This window comes from Carassius auratus, chromosome 11, assembly GCF_003368295.1.
Source record: "Carassius auratus strain Wakin chromosome 11, ASM336829v1, whole genome shotgun sequence".
Lineage (NCBI taxonomy): Eukaryota > Metazoa > Chordata > Actinopteri > Cypriniformes > Cyprinidae > Carassius > Carassius auratus.
In genome coordinates, this window is record NC_039253.1 from 18293841 (window position 1) to 18315344 (window position 21504).

Genomic DNA, 21504 nt, shown 5'->3' on the forward strand with positions numbered 1-21504 from the left:
GGTGTTTAGAGTGTGTGTGTGTGTGTTTGGAGTGTGTGTGTGTGTGTCTCTGTGTGTGTGTGTGTTTGGAGTGTGTGAGTGTGAGTGTGTGTGTGTGTGTGTGTGTGTTTCCTGTGGTCGATTAACTCTGAGGCGTGGGCCATTTTCAGGAGCTGGCCTTTGACCCCTACGAGACGTACGCACAGGATATCCTGCGCAGCGGCTTCCACGATCACTTCCTGAGTCAGCTGTCCCAAGCCCGGAGCGGCGCTGTACCTGCAGGTCAGAGGTCACAGATGTTGTGCTGAGTGTTGAGCTCCGTGTGGAGGTGAACTGACCGTCTGTGTCTGTGTCTGTGTCTCCAGTCCATCTGTGAAGGCTTCAAAGGAGGCGGTGCAGTACGTGTTGCCACGGTTACTCCTCACGCCCCCTCTACCACTGTCTGCATTACTTCGAGATTCTGAAGGCGAGTTCAATCCCACAATGCACCTCACCTGAAATGAACGTGTAATGTCAGGAGTGTTTGAGTCACTGTGTTGTTGTTATGGATCTGGGATCAGTGCTTCTGTCTGGAGTCATGTGCCTCTTCCAGAGCTCCAGAATTCCCAGCATCCCAGCGGCTCTAAGCTGCTTTCCCGGATTCTTTCTGAGGGATTATGGAGCAGAACGCAGCAGATCTGTGCCGCCTGTACAAGACCCTCTCGGCTGAAATCAGAAATATCTGTGTGTACTCATGATCTGACGAGATGTTCGTTTAACAACGCATTCACGTGTTCATCTGTACATGATTTAATTAATTAGCATGTTTAGGAGTTCATTAACTGTACTAACTGATTTATGTTCTTTGGGTTTATTTTTAAATTAAATATTTATTAAAAAAAAATTAATGATGTAATTACATTAATTTAGCAATTTGATTTTTGTAATTATTATATATTATTTTATTATTATTTATTTTATTATATTATTAGTTTTTTGTAAACGTTTTATTTTGATTTGAATTTAAATTATTTGTATATATTATATTTTTGATTTAACACATTTTTAAATTAGTATCTTATTTTGTTTGTAGTCTAAAATTATTTAATTTTTATTTTACATAATTTTGGTTTTATTAATTTTTTTTTATTAAATAATTAGTGTATTATTTAATTCACTTAATTTTAAATTCTTTGTTTACTTTTTTTTATTTTTTAAGTTTTTGGTTGTTTTAATTTGTACAAATATTAATTTTCATATTTATAATTTAATTTAATAAATTATTATTTATTTTGAATTGTAAGATTGTAGTTTTTCAGTGAATTCTTAGTTTTTAGGGTGAGCTGCTGAAGCCCAGTTTGTGAGACTCAGAGTAATGAGATCAGATGTTTCTCTTCTCTCTGCAGCAACTGGAGGAGAAGAGCGAGGATGAGGAGGATAAAGAGTGTCTGAAGCAGGCCATCACCGCCCTCCTGAACCTGCAGAGCAGCATGGAGAGAATCTGCTCCAAGAGCCTCGCCAAGAGACGCCTCAGGTACACACAACACACACACACACACACACACACAGATGCACGCACGCACGCGCACACACACACACACACAGACACGCACACACACAGACACACACACACACACAGACACACGCACACACACACTCACCACACACACACACACGCACAGACAGACACACACGCACAGACACACACACACACACACACACACACTCTTTACGGGTTAGAATGTTATAGTTGGAGTTATGTGTGGCCATTGTGTCCCGTCCGTATATAACATACATGTGATGAAGTGTTTCTCACACACACACACACACACACACACACACGGGTCTCCACCCATCAGCCCTGGTGTGTTTCTCTGGTGGGGGTCTGTTGCGTCAGGTTTGGGCGTCCCGGCTGCTATTGTTCTCAGAGAGAGAGAGAGGAAAGCAGCTCTTGGTCACTCGCCCGCTCTCTCAGGGAATCATGAGGATCTGAGCTGGTTTCTGCTGGTTTTGTGCCGTGGCTGGTGTTTCTGGGGTTTTATGCGTTCGTGTATGTGGAAAAGATGGCTGATCTTACGGTACGTGTGTGTTCCTCAGCACTTTCACACTGTTTGTGGAGTTATGAGCGTGATTGGAGCAGAAGCAAGAATCCATCTGTGAGCTGTGATGATTGTGAGCGTCTGAGATCATTTATGGATTTAACTCACTCGTGTTGTTTAAAACTTGATTTAATTCAACTGGATTGCTTGAGAGATCATTATTCTTTCTCTTTAACGTTTAGTTTTAGAGTGGAGGGATCTCAGTGTAAACCAGCTCTTAGTTTTGAAGAGGTTGAACTCTGTTGATCAGACGCTCTTGTGAAGGAAGAGATTACAGTTACAGTCCTGTTTCAATCTGTAGTAGTACGTCGATCAAAACCAAACATTAGCTGGAAATATGTTCACTCTGTCTATCCAAGATCAGGATGAGTTTGTGTCTTCATCAGGTTTGTAGAAATGTAGCATTGTATTAGTGTCTCATCAATGGATGCTCTGCGGTGAATGGGTGCCGTCAGAATGAGAGTCTGATAAAAACATCCCAATAATCCACAGCACTCCAGTCCATCAGTGAACATCTGGAGAAGACAAAACCTGAAACACATCCAGCATTAAGATGATTTTAACTCAAACACATAGAGTCTATAATCCAGAATAACACTTCCTCCAGTGAAAAAGTGTTCTGCTGTTGTCTCTCACAGATTAGTTTAGATCTGTTTAAACGCTGCTTGATCTGTGCAGATTTCTCTCCTGATTCAGACCAGAACACTTTTTCACTGGAGGAAAATAAATAAAATAATCTCTGTGTGAGCGGGCGTGTGAGAGAGTGAGCAAGTGAGAGAGTGTGTGTGTGAGCGACCGAGTGAAAGTAAATGGGTGTGTGTATGTGAGCAAGTGAGTGTGTGTGTGTGTGTGTGTGATAGAGTGAGTGAATGTGTGATAGAGTGAGTGAGTGTGTGTGTGAGTGAGAGTGTGTGTGTGTGTGCAAGCAAGTGAGACTGAGCGAGTGAGTGAGAGAGAGTGAGTGAACGAGAGAGTGTGTGTGTGAGTGTGTGTGAGAGAGTGCGTGAGTGTGAGCGTTTGTGAGAGTGTGTGTGTGTATGTGTTTGTGTTCGAGTGAGTGAGTGAGTGAGTGGGTGTGAGTGAACGAAAGAGAGAGTGAGAGTGTGTGAGTGTGTGTGTGAACGAGTGAGAGAGAGTTAGTGTGTGAGAGACAGAGTGTGTGTATTTGTGTGCGAGTGAGTGAGTGAGAGTAAATGAGTGAGAGAGAGTGTGTGAGAGAAGTGAGTGCGCTGTGTGAGTGTGCGAGAGAGTGAGTGAGAGAGTGAGTGAGTGGGTGTGAGTGAACGAAAGAGAGAGTGAGTGAATGTGTGAGAGAGTGAGAGAGAGTTAGTGTGTGAGAGAAAGAGACAGTGTGTGTGTGTGAGAGTTTGTGTGCGAGTGAGAGAAAGAGTGTGAGTTAACGAGTGAGGGAGTGTGGGAGAGAGTGAGTGTGAGTGACGAGTGAGAGAGTGTGTGCGTGAACGGAGTGAGAGAGAGAGGGTGAGTGAAAGAGTGAGAGAGACAGGATGAGTGAACGAGTGAGAGAGAGTGAGTGTGAGTGAACGAGTGAGAGAGAGTGTGTGAGAGAGAGAGCGAGTGAAGGAGTGAGAGAGTGAGTGTGTTTGTTTGTGTGTGTGTGTGTGTGTGTGTGTGTGAGTGAGTGAACGAGTGAGTGAGAGAGAATGAGTGTGAGTGAACTGGTGAGAGAGTGTGTGTGTGAGTGAACGAGTGTGAGAGAGAGAGTGTGTGAGCGAACGAGAGAGAGAGAGAGAGTTTGAGAGAAAACGAGTGAGAGTGTGAGTGAATGAGTGAGAGAGTGAGTGTGTGAGTGAACGAGTGAGAGAGAAAGAGTGAACAAGTGAGTGTGAGTGAACGAGTGAGAGAGAGTGTGTGTGTGTGTTTGAGAGAGTGAGTGTGAGTGAATGAGTCAGAGAGTGATTGTGTGTGTGTGTGTGTGTGTGTGTGTCTGTGTGCGTGTGTAAGTGAGTAAGTGAACAAGTGTGTGTGAGTGATTGAGTGAACGAGTGAGAGAGTGTGTTAGTGAATAAGTGTGAGTGAGTGAACAAGTGATAGAGAGTGTGAGTGTGAGTGAACGAGTGTGAGAGAGAGTGAGTGTGCGTGTGTGTGCGCATATGTTTGTGCGTGTGTGAGTGAACGAGTTAGAGTGCATGTGCATGAGTGAGTGATTGTGTGTGAGAGAGAGAGAGTGTGTGTGTGTGTGTTAGTGAATGAGTGAAAGAGAGTGAGTGTGAGTTTGTGTGTGTGTGTGTGAGAGTGAGAGAGTGAGTGAGTGAGTGTGAGAGAGTGTTAGTGCATGCGTGGGTGAGTGAGTGTGTAATTGAGTGTGTGTGTGTGTGAGAGAGAGTGAGTTTGTGTGTGTGTGTGTGTGTGTGAGAGTGTGTGTGCGTGTGTGTGTGAGAGTAAGTGAGTGAGAGTGTGTGTGTGTGCGAGTAAGTGTGTGTGTGTGTGTGTGTTTGAGAGTGAGTGAGTGTGTGAGTGAGAGTGTGTGCGAGTGAGTGTGTGTGTGTGTGTGTGAGTGAGTGTGTGAGTGAACGAGTGAGGGAGCGAGAGTGTGTGTGTGTGTGTGTGTGAGAGTGTGTGCGAGTGAGTGATTGCATGTGTGTGTGGAGGGTAATAGAGTAATAGTGCAGTGTGGCTCTGCTCCAGCGTGTGGCGCTCTTCAGTGAGACGCTGTGATGAGGAGGGACAGTCTGCGCTCAGCGTGTCCACAAACACACTCAGAAGTAAGACGTCTTTCACTAGTTCCTGTGATTTATAACACCAGAGTCATTGAGACTCCTGCTCCTACTAAGATCATCTTAGACTCAATCTGATGGTGTAGAAGCATGTCTCCTTCAGGTCCTGGAGGGCTTTTGGCCACTGTACACTGGTTATTTAAAGGTTGGTGATGGTAAGGAACCTCCAGGACTTGACTTATTCCTGAGTAAGAGCAGATTCATCTCCCCTTCCTTCCTCATCCTCTCCAGTGATGGTACTGTGTGCTTCAGCTGTGCTATTATTCTACAGCTGTGTGTTGACAGATTGTCAGTAAACAATTAGATTCTGATTTACAAGCTCTTGATTTGATTCTGATAAGATTTCAAAATGATTCATTTGGATCTATGTAGTACATGTCATTGAGCGTTATTATGGTTGTAGTTTTGATGCACTGAAATAACTAAAGCTGTGTGTGTGTGTGTGTGTGTGTCTCAGCGAGTCGGCGTGCCGCTTCTACAGTCAGCAGATGAAGGGCAAACATCTGGCCATCAAGAAGATGAATGAGATCCAGAGGAACATCGACGGCTGGGAGGGCAAAGACATCGGCCAGTGCTGCAACGAGTTCATCATGGAGGGGACGCTCACACGGGTCGGAGCCAAACACGAGCGCCACATCTTCCTGTTCGACGGCCTGATGATCTGCTGCAAGTCCAACCACGGCCAGCCGCGTCTGCCCGGAGCCAGCGCCGCCGAGTACCGGCTCAAGGAGAAGTTCTTCATGAGGAAGGTGCGCACTCGGCAAACTATATAAGCACACCTTACAATTAACGTTCGGTGCGATTAATAATTGAACAAATATGATTAATGCATGAAACGCCCCCGTCACATCCAGATTATACTGATGAACTGATCGACACGATGCAGGACGACTGAACGAATTAATTCATGAGTCTACAGCTTTGAACGAATCAAGTGAGCGAATGATTCAATGACTCATTTGCTTCGTTTCAGAACGAAATCTTTTTCAATTGAATTGACATTACTAAAAGTATCTTTAGAAGGAAATATTTTGATTCAACATGATTTTTAAACAATATTGAAATGTTTAATTATTTTTAATTAAAAAAAGAAAGTCATTGACTCATTCATTCAATTGATTTGTTCAAACGGCTGATTCATTCAGTCATTCTTTTTTTTTTTTAATGAGTCACTGAATCGTTCACTCACTTGATTCATTCAGAACTTGATTCAGTCGGTCAGTAAGATGACGGACAGCTCTGTGTGTGGTGCCTACATCAAACGTGTTATTTTTTTTTCCCATAATTGCCCCAAATGAACACATTGAGTCGACAGCCCTGGTTGTAACATTTGCTAAAAACAAACCAGACAATTCGATCAAAATGTTCTGAACCTTCGTGTGTTCTTGAACAGGTCCAGATCAACGACAAGGACGACAAGGAGGGCGAGTACCGGCACGCCTTCGAGATCATCCTGAAGGATGGGAACAGCGTGGTGTTCGCTGCTAAATCAGCGGAGGAGAAGAACGGCTGGATGTCGGCGCTGATCTCGCTGCAGTACCGCTCCACGCTGGAGCGCATGCTGGACACGGCCATGATGCAGGAGGAGAAGGAGGAGCAGATGAGGCTCCCCGGGGCCGAGGTGTACCGCTTCGCTCAGCCCGACTCCGAGGAGAACGTGGTGTTCGAGGAGAACGTCCAGTCCAAATCCGGCATTCCCATCATCAAAGCCGGAACGGTGCTGAAGCTCATCGAGCGGCTGACCTTCCACATGTACGCCGGTGAGTGATTCCTGAAGATCATGTGACTGAGGACTGGAAATACAGCGGAGCATCACAGAAATACATTACACTTTAACACAGATTCACACAGAACACAGATGTTTTACATTAGAATAATATTTCACTATGTTTACTGTATCTTTGATCAGATAAACGCAAGCCTTTGAGAGCAGAAGAGACTTCTTTCAGAAACAGTGCACGACTCTTGAACATCTGTCCTAATCTGTAATCCTGATCCTGTAGATCAGTCGTGAGTCTGAAACCAGACTCGGTTTGAGCCGGTCTGCTTCGGTGTGTTGTTCTGTGCCAGCACTAAAGCGCATTACTGCTGTGTTTCACAAGCTCCGTCTCAGTGAAGAGTGAAGAGCGGTCAGTAAACACTCGTCTGCTGGACGTCACAGAGCACTGACCTGCTTTGTTTCAGTGTCCATAACACAACTGCAGCTGATAAGAGAGAAAAACAAGCGCTGTTCCAGAACAAGTTCAGCTGGAATCTGTGCGGTGTCCTTCCTGTGTGTGTGTGTGTGTGTGTGTGTGTGTGTGTGGTTAGGGATCAACTCTTTCGACAGCTGATCAACTCACTCCAGCTTGTGAAGGTAGAACTAATGATCTCAATGTTGATAAGTCTAGGGTTAGGTCTCTCTTCAGCGGGACCGTGTGTGTGTGTGTGTGTGTGTGTGTGTGTCCCTCTGGATTCCTCTGATGGGTGTTTCCCGCTCCTCTCACCTGAGTGCACTTCCTGTCACAGAGGGTCGGGGTAAATATAGAGCCGCTTCCACGGGACGCTCCAGCAGCCGCGGTTTCTAATAATGCACAGGAAACAGACGCTCGGAGGAAAACTGTGTGTGTGTGTGTGTGTGTGTGTGTGTGAAGGGAAGAAGGTGTGTCCTGTGTCACACACAGTGCTGCGGATCGTTTAGGGTGTGGATGAGGGTTAATGATCGTTAGTGAGTGACCCTCCCGTTAATGAGTGTGTGTGTGTGTGTGTGTGTGTGTGTTCTCTCCGTCCTACAATCAGAATCTAGTGGTCCTGGATCTATTTTCAGTGTGTGTGTGTGTGTGTGTGTGTGTGTGTGTGTGTTGTGCGTCAGAGCCGAGTGTCTGTTTCCTGGCTAGAATAATTCCAGGCTGATTGTTTGGAGCTGAGCTTCTATTGTTTGCGTCGGTCAGAACAGAACAGATCCATCATGCTCCGCTCCGTGAGGACACACACACAACACACACACACACACAATATATAATAATATGAATAATGAGCCACTGATCATGTGTTTGTCCTCGATGAGAGTTATCTGAAAACGGCTGTTATGTGTGTAACGTCAGGGGAATTTGTATTTTTTATCATGAAAAAAAATGTATTTACATAACTTTCATCTCATTTGAGCAAGTTTTTATTTCAGTAAATGAAGTCTTCAAAACTAACTGAGCTGGTGTAAAACTGAGTTTAGATGTGGAGATGAGTGGTTCTGCCCTTCTCCTGTGTGTCGTTCGCTCTGAATGAAGGAAATGGTTTGATAACCAGAGATCTCTCCTCTCTTCTCCAGATCCTAACTTCGTCAGGACGTTCCTGACCACGTACCGGTCGTTCTGTAAACCTCAGGAGCTGCTGGGTCTGCTCATGGAGAGGTCAGATGAGATTTGATTCATCAGTGGTGCACAAAGAGTTCAGTGCGTTTAGTTTAGTTTCACTGTCATGTGATCATTACCTTTTTTTTTTTTTTTTTTTTGATTATTGTAATACGGTGATTCAAATGAAAAACAGCTCAGGTGTTTATTTACAGGTTTTCTGTTGGTCGTGATGATAATCTTTGCTCTCACTGTGGAGTTATTGTCGTATCCATGGAAACATCTCTCCAGACGTCTGTGTGTGTGTGTGTGTGTGTGTGTGTGTGTGTGTTCCAGGTTTGAGATTCCTGAACCTAAACCCACGGAAGCGGATCAGATGGCCATCGAGAACGGAGACCAGCCGCAGAGCGCAGAACTCAAACGCTTCCGCAAAGAGTTCGTCCAGCCGGTGCAGCTCAGGTACACACACACACACACACACACACACACTTAGACTCACACACACACACACTCTCACGCACACACACACACTGAGACACACACAAACACACTCACACTCTCACACACACACAAACACACACAGATCAGTACCGCGTCACACTCTCATGTCTCTGTCTCTGTGTGTGTGTGTGTGTGTGTGTGCAGGGTGTTGAATGTGTGCAGGCACTGGGTGGAGCATCACTTCTATGACTTCGAGAGAGACGCTCAGCTGCTGCGGAGACTGGAGGAGTTCATCGGCACGGTCAGAGGTGCGAGAAACCTCCATCATCATCATCATCATCATCAAACATGATCAAACAATGGAGATGTGTAGGGCCTTAGTCAAACCCAGATTCACTCTATAATAGAGAATTTATTTATTTATTTTTTGTCATCACAGGCGATTATTACAAATATTTAATGGGGGGCGGAGCTAGGGCTGGCCACCCCACTCACAACTCACAATGTTATGTTATAAGTCTTTTAAAAACAATTTAATAGAGACATCAGCAGTATTTCTATGAGTGATACTGGCCTTCAGTCATAAAAAAGATGCCATTCAACAAATATTTAAAAATACACTATGTGTTGTCTGGACATGAATTGCAAAGTTGAATGTGACATTATTGCCATTTAAACATATATTTAATTAGGTGGGTTAATTTGGAAATGGTTCATTTATTTTAATCGATTGAAAGCAGTAATTATTTTAAAGGTTGTATGTATCAGTCTGATAAGCATCACTTAGCAACAAAAATAGAAAATTTCTGAGGGAACTGTTGTTAAAATTGTAAATTGTAAGTTTCTAGAATTCACTTAAACCATAAAAATGGAATCCAGAAAATTTCTAACAGAAAATTAAAATTAAATATGATAAATATGAATTAAATTGATTATAAATGCACACCATTTAACAGAATACAGAAAAATAAAAATGGAGTGGAAAATAACAAATGTCATAGTGCACTAATAAGCCATGATGTAACCATATTCAAATGTAATTCTCCATCATCATCATTTCTAAAAAGGAAATGATTTCTCTGTGCATGAGTCTGATCTCCGCTCAGGTGGGTCTCTAACATCGCTCCTGTCACCTGTCTGCAGGTAAGGCCATGAAGAAGTGGGTGGAGTCTATCACGAAGATCATCCAGAGGAAGAAACAGGCTCAAGCCAACGGCCCCAGTCACAACATCACGTTCGAGAGCTTGCCGCCTCCCATCGAGTGGCACCTGTGTAAAGCAGGACAGATGGATCAGTTTGACCTCATGACCCTTCACCCCATCGAGATCGCCCGACAGCTCACACTGCTGGAATCAGACTTCTACAGGTGCGACCCTCATCCTGTGGCATCTTTTCACCATCTACTCTCTCGCCCTCATTTCAAAACAACCCTGTTTTTCTTTAGTGGAGCTATTTAGCAGAATGTTGACGCTGCTCATTTACATATTTGCAGATGGCCACCACAAATTCCTACACACATTATACACTCCACTCAAAAAATATTTAGGTTTAAGATTTATGTATTTGAATTGAGTATAAAATTTCCATTCATTTGAACATACAGTTTGAACGTAAACAAAAACTGGCAGAATATGCAAACTTAATGTCATACATGAAGAAACGGACTTCTGCACTGTTGTTCAATAGTATATTATTAACCATTTATCCATTGGGTTTTATTTGAATACTCATATTTTCAATGCATTTATATATAGACCTATTTACATAAACAGGTTATTGTGTATTGAAGTCATGCATAATCAAACAGCTCAGATTTATGTAATGGTACTAATAAACTTAATGTGTTTTAAAATATACAGTAACCAGGTTATATATTTATCATCAATAAATCCGGTTTATGTCAATATCATACATTTGATCTCATTGAATATGGCTTGTTTCACTTCCACAGTCATATTTAAGTTTATACTTAAAAAAATAAATACATTTAATTGTTTTCCAAATGAACAGATTTTTGCTGATTCTAAACAGTTTAAATAAATGCATTTTTAAAATATGATTATTATTTTTTTGACTGGCACATATGCTTCACATTAAGTTGATTAGTTTGATTATGTTGAATCTGTGTAATCCAAATCCACGAACAGCTTAAACCCAATTCAGATACAAATTTATATTTAAGCATGCATTTTTTTGTGTGTGTTGAAATAATTTTTTGGCCATGAAAATTATTTTCATTTAAAAAAATATATAAATTACATAGCTGTATGGAGCTCATGTACATATGGACTGGCCTAGAGGTTAATTTCTGCTTGTTTTGTGTTTGTTTAATATTTTATTGTAGTTTTTTCTTCACAAGGGGAAAGGCTGGATTTCCTGTTTGTATTTTTGTTTTCTGCTCTGTTGGCAACTGTATGCTCAGAAAATGGGGCAGTGTAACACAATAGAGTGTCCAGCTGTGACACACACACACACACACAAACACACACACTTCCCCTCACCTCTGTGGGAACAGACTTCGAGCGTCGTACCCAAGGTCACCACCTCAGCGATGTTTCCCATGAGTAATTCTGTGCCCTCGTCTCCCAAAACACTGAACCAAACCACACACTCAAAACACCTCGGCTCCTGACTAAAGGAGCATTCTGGGGGATTTTCACTTCATTTCGGTGTGCTGCTGTCAGTTTCGGTATTTCTGAACAAACCGGAAACATTACAGTACAATTACAATAAACCATCACGAGTGAAGCTTGTATTTACGTTCAAGCTCTTACATGAGTTAAAACAAAATCGTAGTTTTTTCATCCACTGGCAATTTTTTGAATTAGGTTGAAATCTCCAAATATTTGTGACTGAAGACTTCAATTCCAAATTAAAGACCTTTCCTCTAAAAGTTTTTTTCTCCACTTTAGCAGCACTTACAGACACCAGACTTAGCAGTTTTATTCCTCTCTATATTCTGAAGGTTTTTACTGTGGGGTTTGTGAATATATGTATATTTCCTGAGTTTTGTATAACATTTTAATTCTAAAACATGGTGTAAATGTATGTTTTCTGTCTGTTGACTATTTTCTTATTTATGGGGTGATAAAGTGAGAAATCCAAAATCCCCTCAGTAAAATCCTTCAGAATATAGAGAGGAATAAAACTGCTAAGTTTGGTGTCTGTAAGTGCTGCTGAAGTGGAGGAAAAACTCTTTAAAGATATGCATCGCAGTTGAAATCTACAGACGCACATAAGGTTTGACACTACAGTCCAAACCAGTGTTTTTTTATGCACTAGCTAGTTTTGTAATTGTGGTCTACTTTGCTTCCATATCATGTCTCTTCTTTCAGACAAGTGCAAAGAAAACATCCTAAATACACATTTAAGTGTTTATTGTCTTGCACTTTATATATTTGCGTCTGTAGATTTCAATTGCGATGCATATCTTTAAAGAGTTTTTTCTCCACTTCAGCAGCACTTACAGACACCAAACTTAGCAGTTTTATTCCTCTCTATATTTTGAAAGTTTTTACTGTGGGGTTTGTTAATATATATACATTTCCTGAGTTTTGTATAACATTTTAGTCTTAAAACATGGTGTAAATGTATGTGTTCTGTCTGTTGACAATATTTTCTTATTTATGGGGTGATAAAGCGAGAAAAACTAAATCCCCACAGTAAAAACCTTCAGAATGTAGAGAGGAATAAAACTGCTAAGTTGGTGTGTGTAAGTGCTGCTGAAGTGGAGGAAAAACTCTTTAAAGATATGCATTGGAATTGTCTACAGACGCACATAAGGTTTGACACTACAGTCCAAACCAGTGTTTTTTCATGCACTAGCTAGTTTTGTAATTGTGCTCTACTTTGCTTCCATATCATGTCTCTTCTTTCAGAAAAGTGCAAAGAAAACATCCAAAATACACATTTAAGTGTTTATTGTCTTGCACTTTATATATTTGCGTCTGTAGATTTCAATTGCGATGCATATCTTTAAAGAGTTTTTCCTCTTTACTTTCATGGTAGAGAACTAGAACTTTCATGTAAGTTGTAAAGCAGTAGTCCGACTGTACTGTGATTGATCAACTGTAGAAACATGGTGATATCTACACCTTATTCTCCTAGTTTCTTGCTTTAAGTATTGAATATGTATCTCTAAATCATAATTTTGAAGTGGAACCTTCTTTTCTAAGTGTTTAAGACTAGAAACATGAATATAACTGGTGTTTTTCTCCTTCTGTAGGGCGGTTCAGCCGTCGGAGCTGGTGGGCAGTGTTTGGACTAAAGAAGACAAGGAGATCAACTCCCCGAACCTGCTGCGAATGATCCGCCACACCACCAACCTCACGCTGTGGTTCGAGAAGTACGCTCGCTCTCATGTGTTTAACTCATCACTCACACACACAGTGTCTGGTGTCTAAGTGTTCCTCGTGTTCCTCAGGTGCATCGTAGAAACGGAGAACGTGGAGGAGCGTGTGGCTGTCGTATCACGCATCATCGAGATCCTGCAGGTCTTTCAGGAGCTCAATAACTTCAACGGCGTTCTGGAGGTGGTGAGCGCCATGAACTCATCGCCCGTCTACAGACTCGACCACACCTTCGAGGTCAGAACGTTTTCATCAGCTTTAACTAGCACTATTGGATTAGCTGCTCTTCACTAGTACTAGAGCGATTTCAGCGTGTAACTTGTCCTGCGTGTGATTGTATTTCAGCAAATCCCCAGCAGACAGAGGAAGACTCTGGAGGAAGCTCATGAACTCAGTGAAGATCATTATAAGAAATATCTGGCTAAGCTCAGGTCCATCAACCCGCCCTGTGTGCCCTTCTTTGGTACGTCCATCTTCTATTTACACACATGCTTTATAAAGAAACACATGTTTTTTAAAGTTTTTGCCATGGAATAAAAAAAAATTAAAAAAAGGTAAATGCAACATTTTATCTCACAAATCAAACTTTTTTTTTAGAAGACATTTTGTGGGGTAAAAAAATCTGATTTCTGAGTTTATCTCGCAATTCTGAGTTTAAGTTTTGCAAGATAGACTACTTTTTCTGTTTAAATCTCTCCATTCTGTTTATCTCTCTTTTTTCCTAAAATTCACAAATTTATATGTCAAAATTCAGAATTTTTTCACTCTGAATTCTGAGTTTACATTTTGTAAGATTAACTTTTTTTCTTTTTTTTCTTTTTTATATAGTGAAAATGTCTTACAATTCTACATTTAAACCTCTCATTTGTGTTTATATCTTGCAATTCTGACATTATTCTTCAAATTTGCAAATTTATAATTTGCAATTCTGACCTTTTTTTCCTAAAATTTCTAATTTATATCTTGGACAATGTATAATTATAATATTTACATCTTAGAGCTGGGTGATTAAGTTATTGGGCGATATAAATTTCCTCGATAAACGATAACAAGAGGTTGATAAATGTTCGATATAAGCAGGGTCCCATTGTTCAACTCAATTACTCATATTACAGTTTTTTTTGCTATATTTGTGGTTTCAGCTGAAATTTTTTTTATTTTTTAATTTACAGATAAATAACTGATTTTGATAATGAACATAAATCTACATCTGCATCTGAACTCAGAATACTATCAAATGTGTATTTCTAAGAGACAAAAAATGTTTTATATTATTAATATTATCAGGCAACATAAACCTGTTTCTTGGTTTGGAACAGTATTACTCATTAGAACATGCAGAACTAAGAAATTATTTTTTGCTATTAAGATATTTATTTATGTTAAGGAAAAATTACTTTAAAAGTATAAATAATTAAAAATGTGAAGTGTTTGTCATTTTCTTACTATAAAGAATAGTTTAAAACCACAATTAAGCGTCTGGTTTTTACAACTTTCACATTTGAACAATAATCTGACTTTAGAAAGAAATAAAGATTTGAAATTTATCGTGATAATTATCTATATCAACTGATATGAAAAATAATTATCATGATAATGTTTTGGCCATATTGCCCAGCCCTACTAGAAATTCTGACTTTTTGTTCCTCAAAATTCAGAATTTATCTCGCAATTCAGATTTTTTTGTTTAAAAATTGCAAATGTATACCTCGCAATTTTAAGTTTATATCTTGCACTTCAGTTTAGTCATGCAATTCAAAATTGTGAATTTATATAGCAAATCTGTTTACATCCAGTAACTTTAAGTTTGCATATCACAATTTTATTTTTTATTTTTTTTGCAACTAATTTTTCTCAAAAGTTTTATCTCACAATTTTATATTTGGCAATTCTGACTTTTCTCTTCAGAATTCAGTATTCTTTGTTTCCAGCTACAATTCAGACTTTCTCACAGTTCTGATGGGTAAAAATATAAAAGTCCTAATTTGTAAGATATAAAGTTAGATTTAGGAGAAAAAAAAGAGCCTGAATCGTGAGATAAAATGTCGCAATAAACTTTTTCATTATTTTATTTCTATTTTGGTTTCTGATGGGACTGTGTTTGATTGTGATCTGCTCATTTTAGGGATTTATTTAACAAATATTCTGAAAACTGAGGAGGGAAATCCAGACTTCCTGAAGAGACACGGCAAAGAGCTGATCAACTTCAGCAAACGGCGGAAAGTGGCAGAAATAACGGGAGAAATCCAGCAGTACCAGAACCAGCCGTACTGCCTCCGTGTGGAGAACGACATACAGGTCAGAAACATCCTCTGATCAACGCTTCACATTCACTGACGTCTTAGAAGGAATTCATAATTAATGCTTCATCAAGGACAGTCATAAAAATAAAAGGCATTAGGGGATTGAATGTTTTCTTGTAATATAAAAGTATATATGAAAAGGTGGAATTAATTGCAATTAATTTCAGAAATTTTAATTTAATCGATTGACAGCACTAATAATATTAGAAAAGCCTTCTATTTCAAATTTAAATCTGTGAAAACTATATAAAAAAGTAAAATTCTTATTCTGTTGATGCTGCAGAAGTTCTTTGAGAACCTGAACCCGATGGAGGACATGACGGAGAAGGAGTTCGCCGACTATCTGTTCAACAAATCTCTGGAGATCGAGCCGCGTAACGCTCGCACACTGCCTCGATTCGTAAGTGTGTCTCACGCTGCACACACACGTACGGTTACACAACACACACACACACACACACCGAGCCTCCTGATCTCTGTGCTAAACCCTCCAGTGCTTAGAGAGCTGAACCAGAATAAGCACGAGGTCACTTGTGTAACAGAGAAAGAGCCCAGAACATGACTCTGGTGGAACCCTTCTGTTTACTCCCATGCCCTCACTGTGAGAGAACGCATTCAGAGGAAACTTCTGCTGTAATGAGAAAGATGCTCATTCTCAAACTCATTTACTGAATTTAGAACCGACAATAATATAATTACAATAATTATTTAAAAATAGTAAACACAAATAATTTTATTAAATATTAATTATTTTTACATTACATTAGTATTTTTTATATAATTTCAATATTCATTTATTATATTACAATATAATTTCTTTGAAAAAAAAAAAATGTAAAAAAAAATATTGGTAATTAAAATCTTTTTTTTTTTTTTTCTTACTCACAAATAGTAATTTCTACCCAATACAAAGTTTTAGCGGTTGGCATAACTAGAATAAATATATTCCTGATGAAAATATAAATTTTAATAAAATGTAAGATTTTATTGTTTAAAATGTCTGTATATATGAGTTTTTTTAAGATTTTTTTTTATTGTTTACATATTTTGACTTAAAAGTACAATTTGTAAGATATTTGCAGTAAAATATATCCACCAGGCTAGTGTTATATATTTTGTCCAGCTGATTACTAACAATATCTCTAATGTTTCAACTACTTGTAAATCATGAGAAGATTCCCAAACAGTGACACAGGGAAGTGCAGTCACCTGTCAATCACATTAGTTACCCTTAGTTACCGCCTTTTCTGACGTAGAAACCACATGGCAACAGTGTCGTGGACAAATGCGGAAGTAGCTTCGCGACAAACTTCAGCTAGAAAGAGATGCTGATCTCACTTGTGTTTTACTGGACAGGTGAGTTGTTTTGATTCGTATCTTTACAGAAAACGTATTCTTTTATAACGATCAACAAGATTAGTATTATGAGGCATACACACCAAACGCACGAGGACACGTCTGATCCATCGTCTGATCGCGTCTTTGCATTGAGTTTGTACGTAATCTACTCGCGCAAATCGGTGAACACGCGTTTAATCCAGAATTTATCTTTCTGTCTGATTGATGGCCGTCAGCGGTTGGGTAGAAGACAACAAATCCCATCATTCCACGCTCCTTTAGTGTCATCAAACCACGCGATTGTTATTGTTTTGGTAGTGCGCCCTCTAGTGGCAGGTCCTACAACCTGTACCTTTAAATTTAGGATGATAGAGTTTTAGTGCAATGTTGGACACTAACTGATATATATATATATATATATATATATCTCATACTGTATATCATAGATGTATTGTGGATTTCTTCTCATTTGTCTTCCTCTCACAGCCAAAAGAAGTACAGCTATCCTCTGAAGTCTCCGGGTGTTCGCCCGTCCACCGTCCGCCCAGGAACCATGCGGCACCCGACGCCGCTGCAGAACGAGCCCCGAAAGATCAGCTACAGCCGCATCCCGGACAGTGAGACGGAGAGCAGCGCCGCTTCAGCTCCCAACTCTCCCCGCACTCCACTGACGCCTCCAGCAGCCTCCCACCACATCCAGCTCCACCGACATCTGCAGCGTGTTCGACTCGCCACAGCCGCCCTCCAGCCCTTCCACTCCAGTACGACCCCCACACACACACACACAGAGAGAGAGAGAGAGAGAGAGAGACACAGAGAGAGAGAGGAGAGAGAGACACAGAGAGAGAGACACAGAGAGAGAGAGAGAGACCACACACACACACACAGAGAGAGAGAGAGAGAGAGAGAGACAGAGAGGAGAGAGAGACACAGAGAGAGAGAGAGAGAGAGAGACAGAGAGAGAGACACAGAGAGAGAGAGAGACACACACACACACAGAGAGAGAGAGAGAGAGAGAGAGAGACACACACACACACACACAGAGAGAGAGAGAGACACACACAGAGAGAGAGAGAGAGACACACACAGAGAGAGAGAGAGAGACACACACAGAGAGAGAGACACACACACACAGAGAGAGAGAGAGAGAGAGAGACACACACACAGAGACACACACACACATTTATAAATGACACTTTAACAGAGATTCACACAGAAAAGACATGAATTTTATTTAAACTTTTGTCTGGTAGTGTTATCATTATTATTATTATTATTATTATTATTAAATCCTCATCAGCAGATGTGCGTAACCACAGTTAGTTTGGAGAGTAGTCAGTTGTATATAATTTCTGAATTAATTATTGTGAAAATGAGGTAATGCTCCCCGGTCTGCCATTGGCCAGACACACAGATAGTCCCGCCCCTGAGCTGTGTCCATTGGTTGAGTCAGTGATCCAGTGAGAATGTGCTGAAGCTGTTCTCTTGTGTTTCTCTCTGCTCCTGACAGACACTGACACTATATTCGCTCCGGTCTCTCTCCCACACGGCCCACGTTAGTATCTAAGCGTCTCGTGTCTTCACTCATGCGTCTGTGTGTCGTCTGTCCTCCGCTGGATCTCTTTACATGTGCAGGACACTGCTTGATTCAATACCTTTATAGTACTTTCTTAACTCTTAAAGAACTGTCTAGGAAGGTAATAGTGTATGTATTTGAGGACGAGATGTGTGAACGGTGAAGAGAGAGAGAGAGAGGACAGTCATTTATCATTTTAGCTCAGCATCGTCGTCTGATCAGACCTTAATGTCTTAAATCACCTGCATAGCACTTCATCTTTCAGAACATGGGATTTCCACCAAGCTTTGATTTTTGATAAATGTAAAAAAAAAAATTTGGACATATAAGGCAATGAAAAATATTTTTGGGAAAAAACCTTGAAGTAACTTCAAATGAGCATGTGAAGCAAATATGTGTGTGGAGAAATTCCATGTTCTCCTTGAACCTGTGTGCACTTGTGATGTCATCAGTGTGTGTGTGTGTGTGTGTGTCTCAGGATCTTCCTCAGTGTCCTCGATGATGAGTTTCCTCCGGAATGACGAGCTTCCCGTTCCTCCGCCGATCCCACCGCGCCGCCGGCCGGAGTCTGCGCCCGCCGAGGCCTCGCCCTCCAAGGTGCCGGCACCTTCAGCGCTTCATCTCCTGCTCTTTATTAATAGAGAGATCCTAGATCGGGATCTCTCCGAGCTCCGTGTGTGATGGAGTGCTGTGTTGGTGTGTTTCAGATGATGTCCAAGCACCTGGACAGTCCTCCGGCGATCCCCCCACGGCACCCCACCACTAAAGTGTACTCGCCCCGTTACTCTCTGACAGAGCCGCCCGACAGCCCCCCCACCCTGCCGCCGCGGGAGCCGGTGCGGACCCCAGACGTGTTCTCCAGCTCCCCGCTGCACCTGCAGCCGCCTCCACCGGGACGCCGCTCCGAAGCCAGCCAGGCCTTCTTCCCTCCGCAGATGCCCGGGCCACCCGTCCCGCCGCGCCACAGCACCTCGCAGTCACCCATCCCCAAAACTCCCGCCCAAGACCTACAAGAGAGAGTCGGTGCACCGTGACGGGCCGCCGCTGCTGGAGAACGCCAACCCCTCGTAGACGCGCTTACAGACAGTGCTGCAGACCAGACGACAGCAACATGTGCCCTTAAAGGGGCGGTTCAGCAGAGAAACGGGAATTCTGTCAGTGCTTAGTCACGCTCAAGCTGCTCCAAACCTAGATGAGTTTCTTTCTGCTGCTGAACACAAAGAATACGTGTTTTCCATGTAATGGAAATAAAGGGGAACTGGAAATTTGCTACCAGTATTCTTCAAAAATAATTAAAAGGCAACCCCAAAATATTTATATTTTTAGAATGTTGGTAACCAAACAGCTGACGGCACCCATAGACTTCCATAGTATTTATGCTCCATGTAATAGTCAGTGGGAACCAAAATTGTTTTGTTACCAACATTTTTTTTATAATTAGAAGACACTTAGAAGAACCCCTCAAAAAAAAAAAAAAAAAAATGCATGTTGGTAACCAAACAGCTGACGGCACCCATAGACTTCCATAGTAGTTTTTGACCATCTAATCAATGGGAACGAAAGCATTCTTCAAAATATTTAGAAGACATTTATAATTACTTGAATATAGTTTGAGAAATGTTGGTGATGGCTGATGGCACCCATAGACTTCCATAGTATTTTTTGCCCATATAATGGAAATCAAAGGGAACTGAAGTTTTGTTACCAACATTTAAAAAAATAAATAGAACACATTTTAGAATGTTGGTAACCAAACAGCTGACGGCACCCATAGACCACAGTATTTTTTGCCCATATAATGAACTGAAATTTTGTTAACATTCTCAAAAATAATTAGAAAACATTTATAAGGACACGAAAGAAGATTTTAGTGCTGGGCAACAATTAATCATTACTAACCAACATTCTGAATAAAAACAATTCTGTACATAATATATGTGTGTGTGTGTGTGTGTACTGTATATATTTATTATGGGTGTATATATAAATACACACACATGCATGTATATTTTTAAGAAAAATATGTTTATATATTTAATATATTTATGTATAATATAAATTATATGAATATAAATATAAACATGTAAATATTTTCTTAACATATATTGTATGTGTGTATCTTTATATATACATAATAAATATAAACAGTACACACACATATATGATAAAAACAATAACTTATTTTAGATGTGATTAATCATTGCCCAGCATTAGAAGATACTGAGAGAACTGTGAGTGACCAGATAATTGATGGCACCCATTGACATCCATTGTATTTTTTTTTCCTCCATAGTCAATGGCTACCGTCAACTGTTTGGTTGCCAACATCTGTTTTGCGTTCAGCAGAAGAAAGAAACTCGTACAGGTTTGTAACATCTCGTGGATGAGTAAATGATGGCGGGATTGTAATCTTGGGTGAACTGGCCCTTTAAATTCATCCTTCCGAGACAACGATTGTGTTTCCATAAAGTGCAAATCACGCCCGTTTGGGGAACTCTGTATTGTTTAGTTTTTTTGTCTTTCGTGTAGCTGTTTTGTCTCATGTTCGTTTCATTTCACGGCTTGGCTGGTTTCCTGCAGTCATGTCTGATTCCTGAACACACACTTCTGCTGGATGACAGACTGAACGGAGCAGCTCTTCTGCTGACGGAGAACGCTCTCTGGATTATTTCTGGTGTTCTAGACTCACTCGAGAGCCAGTAGACTGAAGAGCACCAGGAGTTTAAGGTACCCTCACACCAAAAAGAGGTACTGGAGAAACCTTCAAGAAACACACGTGATTGTCCTCTATGTGTTGGAACTTTTATTTTCTCAATCATTTCTTGTTTTGCCAATAAGTATGTAAAGATGAAACGATCGCCTTCTTAAAGCAAGGGAATAAAGTGTTTCTACCACTGTATGCCAAACACTAGCCGTGAGACGCCTCTCTTCACTTTCATGAAGTCTGATGGTTTTATTCTCTCTTGGGTTTGGGATCCTGCAGATCTCGTGAGATCAATAATGATAATGATGATGGAGTTATATAAACACCAGGCCAGTGTTGGGGAAAGATGCATTACAGTATTGTGTAACTCTATGGAAAGGTAACTAATTGCGTTCCTTTTTATGGAAAGTAAGTTGTTTTCTGTCACCTAGACTTGGTTGGCTTATTTGTTTTTTAATAACAAAAAAGTAGTAAGACGGGACATTTCCAGATGATTTCTACTGAACTGCAGCTCATACTATTTCTAATATAATGAATTAAGCTTCAGATTTCTTATTTCAGTTAATATCATAAATCTAGCGAGCTGAGCCAGTAGTAGTGATGATGAACCGAGTCATTTGAGTGAGTCATTTACACGGGAATCGCTACGATTGATTCAGTTCAAGCGATTCATTA

General features: G+C 40.7%; 2 protein-coding genes across 2 annotated transcripts; both read left to right on the top strand.

Annotated features, from left to right (window-relative positions):
* Window positions 1–275: 275 nt before the first annotated feature.
* Window positions 276–15788, top strand: LOC113110612 (son of sevenless homolog 1-like). Its single transcript, XM_026274724.1, has 14 exons — window positions 276–280; window positions 358–445; window positions 1365–1492; window positions 5250–5541; window positions 6186–6552; window positions 8097–8178; window positions 8455–8577; window positions 8764–8867; window positions 9703–9925; window positions 12785–12904; window positions 12983–13145; window positions 13254–13371; window positions 15034–15206; window positions 15495–15788. Exons 1-14 carry the CDS (start codon window positions 276–278, stop codon window positions 15771–15773), a joined length of 2265 nt encoding a protein of 754 aa, XP_026130509.1. The 3' UTR covers window positions 15774–15788.
* A 1314-nt stretch (window positions 15789–17102) lies between these two features.
* Window positions 17103–19159, top strand: LOC113110613 (son of sevenless homolog 1-like). Its single transcript, XM_026274725.1, has 3 exons — window positions 17103–17310; window positions 18604–18722; window positions 18833–19159. The coding sequence occupies exons 1-3, from the start codon at window positions 17103–17105 to the stop codon at window positions 19157–19159; spliced, it is 654 nt and encodes a 217-aa protein (XP_026130510.1).
* Window positions 19160–21504: the final 2345 nt, after the last annotated feature.